The 15,990-nt window shown below is 44.9% G+C and overlaps 1 protein-coding gene across 1 annotated transcript; it reads left to right on the top strand.

The window, feature by feature from the left end:
* The first annotated feature begins 2,478 nt into the window (after positions 1 to 2,478).
* Positions 2,479 to 15,230, top strand: LOC130865157 (melanoma-associated antigen D1-like). Its single transcript, XM_057756032.1, is given in 4 exon segments — positions 2,479 to 2,556; positions 12,874 to 13,765; positions 13,768 to 14,027; positions 14,029 to 15,230. Coding segments are annotated over 4 exon segments (2,400 nt in total). The 3' UTR covers positions 15,199 to 15,230.
* The last annotated feature ends 760 nt before the right edge of the window (positions 15,231 to 15,990 follow it).

Here is a 15,990-nt window from a genome sequence, read left to right as displayed (position 1 = left end):
ATCCCATACAGGCACGCAGGAGTTTTCAGAACAGCAGATGGGGGCCAGAGGGGTCCTGAAGCAGGCTTATCTGCAAGTAGTGTGAGCTCAAACCCTGACCCTCGACTTCTCTCTTGAACACATGGGGTCGAAGACAGCACCAGCAGCCATTGCAGCCTTGCACAGCTCCTCTGTTCCCAGCACCTTCTTCGGGTAAAGGGCCCGCTTCTGCAGTGTCTCTGACTCCAGTCCTGTGGTGGTCCAGACAGAGTCCAACCTCACAGACTGCCACAGTTCCTGCAGCTTGAAAAAAGGTGAGCAATGGGCCCAAGCTGCACAGCGCCTCCTACTGTTCACCTGTTTCCATGCAGGGTCCCTGCAGGTCCCACACAGACAGCTTCTGGCGGGGTCCAGAAGGACGGTTTATAGTTGATCAATTGGCTGGTACTGAGCGCTTAGTGTGCACAGGGCAGTGTGATAGGCGTAGGGATAGTATGGTGAAAGTGGCACCCAGAGAACCGTGCCTGGCATACTGGGTTTTAGTAAATGCCTGTTGGGTGAGGGGTTTCAGGATTGCATGTAATTATCTCTTCTGCCGAGGGTCACTAAACAACTTTTGCTTTCATGCGCAGACACATTCCTTGGCCCTGGGATGCATAAATTTAGGCCTAAAGGGGAGCTGACCTCATCATTGCACGCACATGCCATTGTGGCCAACTGCTCTTGGTTCCATACTTAATGGGGTTTTGTATTAAACATGTGCATTTCCCTGGCGGTTTTTTCCCAGTAGGCAGGGGGCGTGGCATAATGACACAGTTTAATGTTGCCATTCCCAGGTAGTGTGGCTGGCTGATAGTGGCACCTGTTTTTGCAGATGGGTGGACACACACAATGATCAGAGATGAACTCAGCAAGTCAGCTTGGCTTGTGTGATAAGAATGGTAAATGTCTGACCCGCCACCATGAGACAAGCGTCACTGCCACCCGTGCAGAGTGGACCTGAGGATGTAGTCCAGGAATGCCCGTGCAGAAGGTAGAGAACCAGGAGGGGCATTTTGGATTTGTGCAGAGGCACTCTGGGAGATGATTTCTCCCATAATGCTTTGTTTGGGCATTTTTAGCCTTGCAGGTCCTTTGCTTATATATGATGTTTCCATGTATGTGTTTTCATGGGTTTTGTGTGTGTCTCTTTGTGTATGTTTCTATGCTTTATTTTTATTGTTGGTTTGTTTTGTTTAATTTGGTTAGATTTTTTTTCCAATATGACTCTTTGTGTGTGTGTGGGGGGGGGTTGGATTGAATAGGCAGGTAAATGGAGAGGATCAGGGAGAAGATGAGAGAGGAGAAACCAGGACTGGATTATAGGGTATAAAAATTATTTTCAGTAAAAATAGATATATGGGATGAAGAGTCTCCATTCTTAGAAAACATTGTCCATTGCTGAGAGTTTAGAGCATCTATTCAGTACTCAGCCTGTCTTCTTTCTTCCCTGCACTGGGCACAGATATCCTGGATCTGCTTGTCCTCCTTGCTTCTCACCACCTACACTTGGTGAACCTCTGGCCAGTCACCAGGGTCCAGACCTCAGGACTAAACCCTGGGGTGAATTTGCAGTTCTGGCCCTCCAGGCTGCAGACATGGCTTTCCATGTTGAATGTGGCATCTGTCACAAATGAGGATCATAGTGCAGGAAGCTGCTGGTGACTGTGAAGAGCCAGGGCAGGTCGTGGGGAATGAGTTTGGCTCCAGGAACAGACATTACAGGATGCATGTGCATCTATCTGGTCCAGCACCTGCTTCCCAGGGCAGAACATCCAGATGCTTGCTTTCAGAATTCCATAACATTTCCTCAGGATTTTTGCAGAGCTATGGCCATGATGTACCTGTAGGTCCTGTCTCTTCAGTTTCTCATGGGGCTGATGGGCTTGCATGGGTGGAGGTGGTGGCTCCAGGATCCAGCTCCTATTGCTCAAAGCCCCTAATACTACTAACAGGAGGTGAATCCCGATGTTGTGCAGCACTATCCTAGCATAAGTGCTGTTATCTCTATGAGATCAGCTGTGACTGTTTGTAAGAGTGTATCTCCTCAGCCCGCAGATGGCTCTAATCCTTCATAGAAGTAAGGGCAAGGAAGGTTCATTGGACTTTCCCAGGAGTCACTCTACCTGGCCATTTGCATACAATTCTGCCCTAATCACACATGGCCTGAACTCCAGAAGATACCAGAGGGTGAGATTGAATGAGCTGAGGGAGGTTAATAGAGTGTTCTAAAGACACACTTAGACACTCAAACATTTACACACTTTTTCAAATACATTAACATGCCCACAGATAATCACACACACACACACACACACTTTTGGAGTTGGCTAGTGTTTTGTCAAGATGACATAAGGTAGAACATTTGGGAAGGGGAAATACCTTAGTCATATTGGCCTATGGCCAAACCTGTAGTACATTTTTTCATTGATGATTAATGCCAAGAGTGCCCAGCTGACTATGGGCAGTACCAAACCTGGACAGTTGGTCCTGGATGGCATAATAGACCAGGTTGAGCAAGCCATGGGAAACAAGCCAGTAAGTAGCACTTCTCATGGGCTATGAATCAGTTCCTGCCTCTGTACTCCTACCTTGAGTCCATCCCTGACTTCCCCAGAAGATGGAGCATAACCTACAAGTTAAAGTAAACCCTTTCCTCCCCAAGTTGATTTTGGTCATGAATTTTATCACAGGAATGGAGATCTTAGCTAAGGCTCCCATCTTTCCACATTCTTTCTTCCTTAGAAATACACACTGTTCTACTCTCATAGGCTCACATAACTTACACATCATATACTCACAATTATTCCCATTTTTCATGGAATTATATTCTCACAATATTGATTGCTCACACCCCATCACATATAAATGAACATACTGTCTTGTTCGTGCCTGTAAGAGTATGATTTAGTGTACATGGGTTTGAGTGTAGGATTGTGGTTTCTGGGTATGTGCTTGAAAGTATAATAGAATGGTGTGTGCCTTTAATCATTTGACACAGACATGACTACAGACATGTAACATTGCCATGTATACACACAATCACAGTCCTACCTTTACACATTCTTCATACATTATTGCACATACTTACACACTCTGTGCTAGTTAGTTTTGTCAGCTTAATGCAAACCTAGACATTAACTGAAAAAAGAAATCTCAATGGAGGAGCTGTCTCTGTCAGTTTGGACTGTGGGCACATCTGTGAGGCATTTTCTTAGTTACTGTCAGGGAAGGAGGGACCAACCCACTGTGCACGGTGCTGTTCTTAGGCACATGGGCCTGTTCTATGTAAGAAAGGTAGCTGAGCACACCAGGAGAAGCGAGCCAAAAGAAGCAAGCCAGTGATCTCCTTTACTCCATGGTTTCTGCTTCCAGGTCCTGCTTTGTGTTCCTCCCTTGGTTTCCCTCACTGGCGGATTAACCTGTGAGCTGAAACAAACACTTCCTTTCCATGTTGCTTTGGTATTGATGTCTATCACTGCAACACAATATGAATTAGTCATGATGCTAAACACTTTCACACTACAAAACACACACTCAATATACGTACTGCCACTGATGCTTGTGTGAACTCAGCCACACATGCATACTCTTCCCTCAAGCAGTCACACATTCATACTTCATTCTGGGCTCATAAACACACATTCTTGCATGGGGTCACAAACTCCTTACATTTTGCACAGCTACTGCATTGACACTTTCACTCAGCATACTTATGCACTTGTCCATTGTACACTGTCACTTCTGTGCACTATTTCACTCACACACACACACACACAGGCACATGTGCGCGCACACACACACACCATTCCATTATACCACCAAGCACATACCAAGAGAAACACCATTCTATACTCAAATCCTTGTACATCAAGTCATACTCCTATTATAGGCATGAAAAATACAGGCATATAAACACACACATCATGACACTCAAATGTGCTATTGTACTTACCCACATCATGCTCATACACATATGGTCTCATGCTGTCTTAAAATCTCTGACTCTGAAATATCCCTAAGCCATTAATGCTCTTAACCATAGCCCTAATTCTAAACCAAACCCTAATAGTATGCCTAACCCTAACCATATCCCTATCCTTCCTTCAAGATGCACTAGGGTAATAGTGACACAAAGCTTGTGGGAATAACCAACCAATCTGATTGGATTTAAGGCCCAATCCATGAGATGAACCATCCCTGACATTGCTTGGGGCTAAGAACCTTAGACTGGTTAGCCCTGGGACCTGGGAAAAGAAAATACTACTGTTCTGCCAATGGAAAATAGTAACAAAAATACTCCTAATGGCATTCTGTTATCTTATAGATCAGTGTCTTGCTCGGTTGTCACAAGCTTTCTTCTGTAGTGATGGAAACAATAAAGAGACCCACAGTCAGACAATTTGCAGATAATTAGAGACATTGAACACTTAGTCCTAAATGGGATGTCTCCATCAAATCTCTCCCCTCAGGCCTTAGAAAACCTGCAGAAGAGGAGGCAGAATGAGTGTAAGAGCCAGAGAGGATGGAGGACACTGGAAAGCAACAGTGTCTTCCGTACACAGCAGAATCAGTGGAGATACGAACCCAAAGAGACTGTGGCATCAAACAAAGGGCCTGCATGGGTCAGGGTCAGATGGAGTCCCAGGGCTGTGTGTGAGTGACTGCATCGACATGTGTTTCTTCTACTTTTTCTTCTTACATGTTTCGGTTTCTTGGTTTGTACTGTATCTTATTTTGTTTTATTGTATTGCTATTTTTAGATTCCTGTTTGTAGTGTTATGAGAGAAACACAGGGTGTAGTTTGGGTGGGATGAGAGGACATGTGGGCCATCTCCCATCACAGCTATGAAATGGCGCTTGTTCCCTCCAGAGTTCTTATCTCAGACTGAGCCTTTAAATCTCATCAGCACCGAAATCTCACAGAATTTCGGCCAAATTGCTGTGACGGACAGTTTCTTTCTGGACCCAAATAAAGCCACTGCTTGTGCTGCTTTTCTTGACAAGGTGACTACTACATTTTGATTCACAAAATTTCTGAGAGGAACAACAAACAGCAAAGGGCAGCAAAACCCCCAAAACCCTGTGCTATAAGAATTCTAATTTATTCTCATTTAGCTTTTAGATGTTTATTTACATTATAAAATATAAAATGAGATACTCTCAACCAGTGACTTATAAATTTTTTGAAGTGAGTCTGTGGTGTTATAATTTTCCTTAGGAGGACTGATCTAAAAATACTACGAGTATAGACAGTACCTTCCTCATTTTCTAGGTTAGACCTACTGTTGGCTTAAGAAACACCATGACCTCCTACCAGAAAGGCTACAGAGATCCACAAATTCCCCACCAAGCTATTCCTATGTTCTAGAAGAAATTGGAATCAGAAATGGATAAGGTAAATATATTTACATTTTTTCAGAACATAAATACTAAAAATTTTTATATTCTGTTTATCAACATAGCAAATCCATTATATATGTCCATGTATGTGTTTTGTGTTTGTGTATAATTTTAAAGAAAACTCGGTTTTAGAAAGCATATAAGAACTGAGATGTGTGGACTTTTAAGAGAGCCAGTTAAGTAGTAGCTGAGCTACACCCACTTGTCAGCTTTTTATCTGTAGCATAAAAAATGGTAAATTCTCAAAATCTATTTCATTCCACTAACATCAGCTTAAGGAACAAAGCCATGAGTTCTTCCTTTATCAATCCCTTCTGTGTTTGCTCCGTCTGCATTCCTTATTCCAGGATATGACAAGATAGGAGGAATTCTGTACTGGCCAGGAAACTAACACCCAAGACACACATACAAGCAACTAACTGGTCATTCTTCATTGATGTACTGTAACACAATTAATAAAAACCCAGTGACAGATATTGGGGAAGGGGTTTCAACCTGGAGGTCAGTAAAGCAAAACAGCCAGCCATTGTGTCTTACCTCTGCCTCAGTCCAAAATGGCAATCAGAATGAGATTGTGTGTGAGAGCTGTCCCCTGCCATCTTATGTTCCTCTCTGAAGCTCAGATTAAAGGCGTGCACTACTACTACGTGGTTTCTATGGCAAACTAGTGTGGCTACTAGGATTAAAGGTGTGTGTCACTACTGCCTCGTCTTTAAGGCTGACCAGGGTGGCTGTTTTACTCTCTGATCTTCAGGCAAGCTTTATTTATTAAAATACTAATGATTTACAATATTTATGTCTTGGACATTTCTTTAATGATAGTTCATGTCCCCAATATCTCCATAGTGCTCACCTAAGCAGCGTTTGAGAGGATGATAGATTTCAAAATTTAAGAACAGGAAAATCCAGCTGTAATAATAATTGACCTAAGGGATCTCACAAAGATACTATGTTTGATCTCTTCTCAATGTTATTGGTACACCTAGGAATTCAGGGCATCTGTGACACCCCAGACACCTCATGATCTAGGACCATCTCAACCCAAGAAGCTTCCCACCCATGAAAGGAATGTCTGGCCCATATGAACAAAATTCACATTCGACTAGTGATTATCCTTTCTATTCATCACCTACAATGCAAGAAGTAAGAGCAAGATGAAGAGGAAAAGATGTGACAGGCTTATGGGGATGATTCTAAAATGTGTTCAGTGAGGTTCAGAGTCTGCTGTACTTTTAGGAGGCTGGTGAGAAGAATGTAGCTGTATGGGGGCACTGGGTCGATTTGGAATCAATGCTCTAAGTAAACAATCCCTTAGAACACTCTGGATGGTGTTAAAGAGTGTAGTTGGTTGTTTTGTCAGTCTTTACTCTTTTGGGAGTCCACCAGCCAGCTCCCAAATGAATACACATGGAAGCTTATTATTACTTATAAGTCCTCCTGGGCTTAGATTGGATTATTTCTAGCCACCTTTTCTTAACTTTAATGAAACCATCCACCTTTGGCCTCTGGGATTTTTCCTTTCTCTTCTTCTGTATATCTTACTTTTGCTCCTACTCTGTGACTGGTTCTGTTGCCTGGAACCTGGGCCCTACCATCCTCCTCTCTTTGTTCTTTGTCCTCCTTCCATTCTCCAAGACATAGTCTTCTATGTATTCTCCCTGCCTGCTGGCTCTGCCTGTCCTTACTCCTGCCTTGCTATTGGCCATCCAGCTTCTTATTAGACCAATCAGGTGTATTAGATAGGCAAAGTAACACAGCATTACAGAGTTAAACAAATGCAACATAAAAGAATGCAGCAGATTTTTGTATCATTAAACAAATGCTCCACAGCATAAACAAATGTAGCACAGCTTAAATTAATATTTGACAATGAAATAGAGTGATGAGTCTTTTAGTAATGATGGGGAGAAATAATAAATCAGCAGAAATGGAGGACTAAGGCTAGAATCCATGTTGCTTTAAAATGAGGAGCAGAAGGAGGGAGAACATGAGCAAGGAAGTCAGGACGGCAAGGGGTGCACCCACCCCCTGAGACAGTGGGGCTGATCTAATGGGAGCTCACCGAGGTCAGATGGACTGGGACTGAAAAAACACGGATTAAAACTGGACTCTCTGAACACTGTGGACATTGAGGGCTGATGAGAAGCCAAGGACAATGGCACTGGGTTTTGATCCTACTGCATGTACTGACTTTGTGGGAGCCTAACCTGTTTGGATGCTCACCTTCCTAGACTTGGATGGAGAGGGTAGGACTTTGGACTTCCCACAGGGCAGGGAACCCTGACTGCTCTTTGGACTAGAGAGGAAGAAGGAGGGGAGTAAAGGGAGGTGGAAGGGAATGGAAGTCAGGGGGGAGGTGGAAATTTTTAATATAAATAAATAAATAAATATAAAAAAGGAAAAGGTTACTAGAAGTATTGTCTTAACTATCTCTCCCCTTTAAATGCTTGTGTTGAAATATAGCCCAACAGAGACTTCATCTAAAACCAGAGTCATTTACATGGAAAAATCTTGAATGGTTAGGTAGGTGATCTTACAGAAATATCATTGGAGCGCCTGCTCTTGTTTTCTGTGTCAACAGTGAGAATATACCATTTGTGAGCCAGTGTGGACTCCCAACAGACTCTGGATCCTCTTGAATTCCCAACTTGTACTTAACAGGCTCTATAACTATAAAATTTAGTACCTTTGGTTTGTAAACTTAGATTCTTAGGGTGTTCTGTTTCAGCTGGCCAAATTGTGTAGGATTCAGGAGGAAGCCAAGAGACCAATCAAGACCAGGTGATGTCACATGAAGTGAGAGAGAAACAGGATCACCACACTGACTTATATCTGAAGCCAGTAAAAGGCACTTTACACTCTAGTTTATTAAAGTCTTCATAAATCAGAAATCAGTGTGAGGAGGGAGGACTGGACAAGGCTAGGACATTCCAAGAGTTGGTTTCCAAACTTGACCAAGGGCTGTTATGGCTGTCTCTGATATGACTCTTGTGTGAGAGATCTTCATTTGGATAAGAAAAGGAGTTGGTAGGATGGGGAATTGAGATACTAGGAGTTAGATCCCCCGGGAGACAGATAGGGAGAGTGGCCATGACTAAGTAATAAAGATAGTGAATTTCCAAAACTTCTGGCTTCACACTTAGCCCCCTGAACTGACACAAAAGCCTGATGGCTCCAAAGATTTTCTAGGCCTTATTCTCCTGCCAGCAGTCCCTCTTCAGATGGACTCACTCAGTAAGCTCCTTGGAACCAAGAACCGGACACTTTACACAACAGTTTTGTCCCATGGCTCATCCTGTCTCTCTTCAAACTGATCAGATCAAGTGAGGAGAGGAATACTCTTCAGAAGCTTAAAAGACCCAGCCTGAGAAGAGAATGGCGTTTGATCTTCCTGAGCTCTCCTTTTCTCTGTGTGCTGCATGTGTGTTTCCTCTCCCCCAGGGAACTTCTTTCTGTCTGCTGTTGTCTCTGTGTGTACACAAACAATGTTTTGGTGTAGGTGCATGTAGAAACCCCAGAAAAGACTCTGCTTGTTCCTCAGACATATTCACTGGTGTGTGTGTGTGTGTGTGTGTGTGTGTGTGTGTATGTGGAGACATAGTCTTTCAGTCTGTCATATATAACAAGGGCTCAGTCATTCAGGTAGTCTGGCAGGTCTGTGACCCTCAGGAATCAGCAGGTCTCCACCTTCGCAGTGGTGATGCTCCAAGCCTATGCCAGCATAGATGTTTCTTTCTTTTTTTTTTATTGAAAAAAAAATTTTCTGCCTCCTCCCCGCCTCCCATTTCCCTCCCCTCCTCCCGCCCCTCTCCCCCTCCCCCCACTCCTCTTCTCCTCCCTCTCCAGTCCCAGGAGCAGTCAGGGTTCCCTGCCCTGTGGAAAGTCCAAGGTCCTTCCCCCTCCATCCAGGTCTAGGAAGGTGAACATCCAAACTGTCTAGGCTCCCACAAAGCCAGAACATGAAGTAGGATCAAAACCCCGTGCCATTGTCCTTGGCCTCTCGTCAGTTCTCATTGTCCGCCATGTTCAGAGAGTCCGGTTTTATCCCATGCTTTTTCAGTCACAGTCCAGCTGGACTTGGTGAGCTCCCAATAGATAGGCCCCACTGTCTCAGTGGGTGGGTGCACCCCTCGTGGTCCTGACTTCCTTGTTCATGTTCTCCCTCCTTCTGCTCCTCATTAGGACCTTGGGAGCTCAGTCCGGTGCTCCAGTGTGGACCTCTGTCTCTATTTCCATCCATAGCTAGATGAAGGTTCAGCTTTTGTTGAGATGAACAAACTGATTCTGTCATTCGTGTGTAAATGTCAGATCAGAGTGATGCTTGACAGGGCTTACACAGCAGTGCCATGTAGAATCAACAGCTCCTTTACCTGGAGACATTGAGGTATCTGTGACATCTAGAGATAGGAATTGGTTTTCTCCCTCTACTATGTGGGTCCTGGGATTGAACTTAGGTCATCAGATTTGATGGTAAGCATTTTACCTATGGAGCCATTTCTGGCCTAGTGCCATTGTCCTTGGCTTCTCATCAGCCTTCATTGTCCGCCATGCTCAGAGAGTCCAGTTTCAACCCATGCTTATTCAGTCCCAGGCGAGCTGGCCTTGGTGGGCTCCCAATAAATCAGATCCACTGTCACAGTGGGTGGGTGCATCCCTCATGGTCCTGATTTTTTTGCTCATGTTCTCCCTCCTTCTGCTCCTCATTTGGACCTTAAGAGCTCAGACCATTGCTCCAAATTGAGTCTCTGTCTCTACCTCGATCCATCGCCAGATGAAGGTTCTAAGGTGATATGTAAGACATTCATCAGTATAGGATAGGGTCATTTCAGGTTCCTTCTCCTCAGTTGCCCAAGGTACCAGCTGGGGACATCTCCCTGGACACCTGCGAACCCCTCTAGAGTCAAGTCTCTTGCCAACCCTAAAATGGCTCCCTTAGTTAGGATATATACTTCGCTGCTCCTGTATCCACCCTTCCTATATCCCAACCATCCCAATCCCCCGAGCTCCTCCCATCCTCCCCTTCTCATGTTTCTCATCCCATTTCCCCTTTGCCCCATGCCACCTCCCCCGCAAGTTCCCAGTTTTTGCCCTGCAATCTTGTCTACTTCCCCTCTCCAGGCGGATGACTATACGATTTTCTTTGGGTTCACTTTCTTATTTAGCTTCTCTAGGATCACAAATTATATGCTCAATGTCCTTTATTTATGGCTAGAAACCGATTATGAATGAGTACATCCCATGTTCCTCTTTTTGGGTCTGGGATACCTCACTCAGGATAGTTTTTTCTATTTCCATCCATTTGCACGCAAAATTCGAGAAGTCATTGTTTTTTACCACTGAGTAGTACTCTAATATGTATATATTCCACACTTTCTTCATCCATTCCTCTATTGAAGGGCATCTAGGTTGTTTCCAGGTTTTGGCTATTACAAACAATGGTGCTATGAACATAGTTGAACAGATACTTTTGTCATTTGATGGGGCATCTCTTGGGTATATTCCCAATAGTGGTATTACTGGATCTTGGGGTAGGTTGATCCCAAATTTTCTGAGAAATCGCCACACTGATTTCCAAAGTGGTTGCACAAGTTTGCATTCCCACCAGCAATGAATGAGTGTGCCCCTTTCTCCACAACCTCTCCAGCAAAGGCTATCATTGGTGTTTTTGATTTTAGCCATTCTGACAGGTGTAAGATGGTATCTCAAAGTTGTTTGGGCATAGATGTTTCTTAAAGGAGCAGGAGTTGAAATCAATGCCTCATTCTTCCCTACTGAGTACATTACAGACAAGGCTAATTAAGGGTGCCCCTCCACATTTGTGAATGCCAGTGATGTCAACTCTGGTCAGTTGTCAGACTGTTGGAGAATCTATTAAGTTCTCCAAAGAGACTAGAGAATTGGAGATGGATGAGACAGTATCTCTCCAGTCAAATGCACAGAATCTACCCACCCCAGCACCGTATCCACCCTTCTCTCCATCTCAACTATTCCATTCCCCCAAGCTCTCCCCAATCCTCCCCTTCTCCCTTCTCTCTCCCCATCTCCCCTTACCCCCAACCCACCTTCACCCTGCTCCTCCCAACTTTTGCCCAGTGATCTTGTCTACTTCCAATATCCAGGAGAATAACTATATGTTTTTCTTTGGGTTCACCTTCTTATTTAGCTTCTCTAGGATCATGAGCTATAGGCTCAATGTCCTTTGTTTATGGCTAGAATTCACTTATGGTTGAGTACATACCATATTTCTCTTTTTGAGTCTGGGTTACCTCACTCAGGATAGTGTTTTCTATTTCCATCCATTTGCATGCAACATTTAAGATGTCATTGGTTTTACCTCTAAGTAGAACTCTAAAATGCATACGTGCCACAGCTTCTTTATCCATTCTTCTATTCAGGGGCACCTAGGTTGTTTCTAGGTTCTGGCTATTACAAATACTGCTGCTATGAACATAGTTGAACAAATGTTTTGTAGTATGGTTGGGCATCTCTTACGTATATTCCCAAGAGTGGAATTGCTGGGTCCTGAGGTAGGTTGACTTTCAGTTTCCTGAGAAACCGCCACACTGATTTCCAAAGTGGTTGCATAAGTTTGCATTTCCACCAACAATGGATGAGTGTTCACCTTATTCCACAACCTCTCCAGCAAAGGCTATCATTGGTGATTTTGATTTTAGCCATTCTGACAGGTGTAAGACGGTATCTCAAAGTTGTTTTGGTTTGCATTTCCCTGATCGCTAAGGAGGTTGAGCATGACATTAAGTGTCTTTTGGCCATTTGAACTTCTGTTGAGAATTCTCTGTTCAGTTCAGTACCCCACTTTTTAATTGGGTTAATTAGAGTTTTAATGTCTAGTTTCTGGAATTCTTTATGTATTTTGGAGATCAGAATTTTGTCTGTTGCGGGGTTGATGAAGATCTTCTCCCATTCAATAGGTAGCCTTTTTGTCTTAATGACAGTGTCCTTTGCATTACGGAAGCTTCTCAGTTTCAGGAGGTCCCATTTATTCATTGTTGCTCTTATTTTCTGTGCTACTGGGGTTATACGTAGGAAGTGGTCTCCTGTGCCCATGTGATGCAGTCTACTTCCCACTTTCTCTTCTATCAGGGTCAGTGTGGTCAGATTTATTTTGAGGTCTTTAATCCATTTGGACTTGAGTTTTGTGCAGGGTGATAGATGTGGATCTATTTTCATTCTTCTATAGGTTGACATCCAGTTATACCAGCACCATTTGTTAAAGATGATTTCTTTCTTCCATTGTATAATTTTAGCTCCTTTGTTGAAAATCAGGTGTTCGGCTGCCGCGCTGGCATTTTCTCCTGGACACGGAGAGAGTGCGGAGTGCGGCTGCCAAGAGCGGAGCCCAGCAGTCCTGATTCTCTGAGTCATGAAGAAGGAAGGCAGCAAGGGGGCTGGGGTTAGAGCCTGAGGCAAGGCTCTGCTCTTGCCACCAAGACAAGACCGGTGGCTCAGAAACCGGACAGCGGTGCAGGCCTCCACGGCTTCCAGGCTGAGGCCCCTGTCGAAGACCGCGCCTTACATGTGCAGACCTTGATGGAAGCCATCCAGATCTCCGAGGCTCCACCCACCAACCAGGCCATGGCAGCTGCCAGTGGGCAGAATGCTAGTCCCCAGAGTTCACAGCCTCCAACTGCCAATGAGGTGGCTGATACTGAGGTTTCAACAGCTGCTGCTAGGCCTAAGACAGGCTTTAAAGCTCAGAATACCAAGGGTCCAAATGATTTCTCTCAGGCACGTAATGCCAAGGAAATGCCCAAGAAGCAGTCTAAGGCAGCCTTTAAGTCACAGAATGGCACCGCTAAAGGCCCAAATGCTGCCTCTGAGTTTTCCCAGGCAGCAAGCGCAGGCAAATCAGCAGCTAAAAAGTCTGAAATGGCCTTTAAAGCCCAGAATACTAAGGCAGGCCCCAGTGCCACATACAATTTCTCTCAGTCTCCCAGTGCCAATGAGATGGCCAACAACCAGCCTAAGACAGCTACTAAGGCTTGGAATGATACCACTAAGGTCTCTGCAGCTGATGCCCAGATCCGGAATGTAAACCAGGCCAAGATGGCTGACTTAGGGACCAGCCCAGGTATCTCTGAAACTGATGGCGCAGCTGCACAGACCTCAGCAGATGGCTCCCAGGCTCAGAATGTGGAGTCCCGGATTATAATTCAGGGCAAGAAGACCGGCAAGATTAACAACTTGAATGTGGAGGAGAACAGCAGTGCGGATCAAAGACGGGCCTCACTGGCTTCAGGGAACTGGAGGTCTGCTCCAGTTCCAGTGACCACTCAGAACCCACCTGGCACACCCCAGAATGTGCTGTGGCAGACCCCACTGGCTTGCAGAACCTGTCAGGCTGGCAAAACCAGAAAACCAAGCAGACCCCACCAGCACGTCAGAGTCCCCCAGCTAGGCAGACAGCATCAGCTTGGCAGAACCCAGTTGCATGGCAGAATCCAGTGATCTGGCCTAACCCAGTGATCTGGCAGAATCCAGTGATATGGCCAAATCCCATTGTCTGGCCCAGTCCAATTGTCTGGCTAAACCCAATGGTCTGGCAGAATACAACTGGATGGCAGTCCCCACCCACCTGGCAGGCTCCCACCCAGCTGGCAGAACCCTCAAGATTGGCAAGGCCCTCCAGATTGGCAGTTACCCCATGACTGGTCACTGTCTCCTGACTGGGCAGTTCCCACTGATTGGCCTTATCCACCTGACTGGATCCCTGCCGACTGGCCAATTCCACCTGACTGGCAGAATTTACGACCCTCGCCCAATCTGAGATCCTCCCCCAACTCTCGTGCCTCACAGAACCAGGGTGCACCACAGCCCCGAGATGTGGCCCTTCTTCAGGAAAGAGCAAATAAGTTGGTCAAGTACCTGATGCTTAAAGACTACACGAAGGTGCTCATCAAGCGCTCAGAAATACTGAGGGATATCATCCGAGAATACACTGATGTTTATCCAGAAATCATCAAACGCGCCTGCTTTGTCCTGGAGAGGAAGTTTGGAATTCAGCTGAAGGAAATTGACGAAGAGCACCTGTATATTCCCATCAGTACTCCTGAGTCCCTGGCTGGCATACTGGGAACGTCCAAAGATACACCCAAGCTTGGTCTCCTCTTGGTGATTCTGGGCATTATCTTCATGAATGGCAACCGTGCAAGTGAGGCTGTCCTTTGGGATGCACTGCGCAAGATGGGACTGCGTCCTGGGGTCAGACACCCCCTCCTTGGTGATCCAAGAAAACTTCTTACTTACGAGTTCGTAAAGCAAAAATACCTGGACTACAGACAAGTGCCCAACCTCAACCCTCCTGAGTATGAGTTCCTCTGGGGCCTCCGTTCCTACCATGAGACTAGCAAGATGAAAGTGCTGAGATTCATTGCAGAGGTTCAGAAGAGAGACCCGCGTGACTGGACCGCACAGTTCATGGAAGCTGCAGATGAAGCATTGGATGCTCTGGATGCTGCTGCTGCTGAGGCAGAGGCCTGCGCTGAAGCATGAACCCGCATGGGAATTGGAGATGAGGCTGTGTCTGGGCCCTGGAGCTGGGATGACATCGAGTTTGAGCTGCTGACCTGGGATGAGGAAGGAGATTTTGGAGATCCTTGGTCCAGAATCCCCTTTACCTTCTGGGCCCGATACCACCAGAATGCCCGCTCCAGATTTCCTCAGGCCTTTACTGGCCACATTATCATCCCCAGTGGTACAGCTACTGCCAACTTCGCCGCCAAATTCAGTGCCATTGGCTTCTTCTGGGTTGAGTAAAATGTCCAATCCTGCTCATCATTTGCAATAGTTTTCCCTCTGAGTAAGCCTGAAGCCTCAGATTCCTTCAGAACCCAGCTATCTAGAGAGCCACATCCTCTTGACTGAGTGGTATGCAAGATAAATTTATTTGCTATTCTATTACTTTTTTTTCCTTGTGTGTTGCCAAGTTTTGGTATCAGAAATAAATGTTGAAATTGCAAAGTGAAAAAAAAATCAGGTGTTCATAGGTTTGTGGGTTAATATCCAGGTCTTCAATTCAATTCCATTGGTCAACATCTCTGTTTTTATGCCAATACCAAGCTGTTTTCATTAATGTTGCTCTATAATAGAGTTTGAAGTCATGGATGGTAATGCCTCCAGAAGTTCCTTTATTGTATAAGATTGTTTTGGCTATCCTGAGTTTTTTGTTTTTCCATATAAAGTTGATTGTTGTTCTCTCAAGGTCTGTGAAGAATTTTGTTGGGATTTTGATGGGGATTGCATTTTTACTATGTTGATCCTCCCAATCCAAGAGCATAGGAGATCCTTCCATTTTTTGATATCCTCTTCAATTTTTTCTTCAAAGACTTAAAGTTCTTGTCAAATAGATCTTCACTTCCTTGGTTAGCATTACCCCAAGATACTTTATGCTATTTGTGGCTATTGTGAAAGGTGTTGCTTCTCTGATTTCCCTCTTTGCTTCTTTATCCTTTGTGTATAGTAGGGGACTGATTTTTTGGAGTTGATCGTGTATCCTGCCACATTACTAAAGGTGCTTATCATCTGTAGGCGTGTTTTGGTAGAGTTTTT

The sequence above is a fragment of the Chionomys nivalis genome, chromosome 23 (assembly GCF_950005125.1).
Source record: "Chionomys nivalis chromosome 23, mChiNiv1.1, whole genome shotgun sequence".
Classification (NCBI taxonomy): domain Eukaryota; kingdom Metazoa; phylum Chordata; class Mammalia; order Rodentia; family Cricetidae; genus Chionomys; species Chionomys nivalis.
The sequence above is the reverse complement of the archived record's forward strand: the minus strand, read 5'-3'. Positions and strand labels throughout refer to the sequence as shown.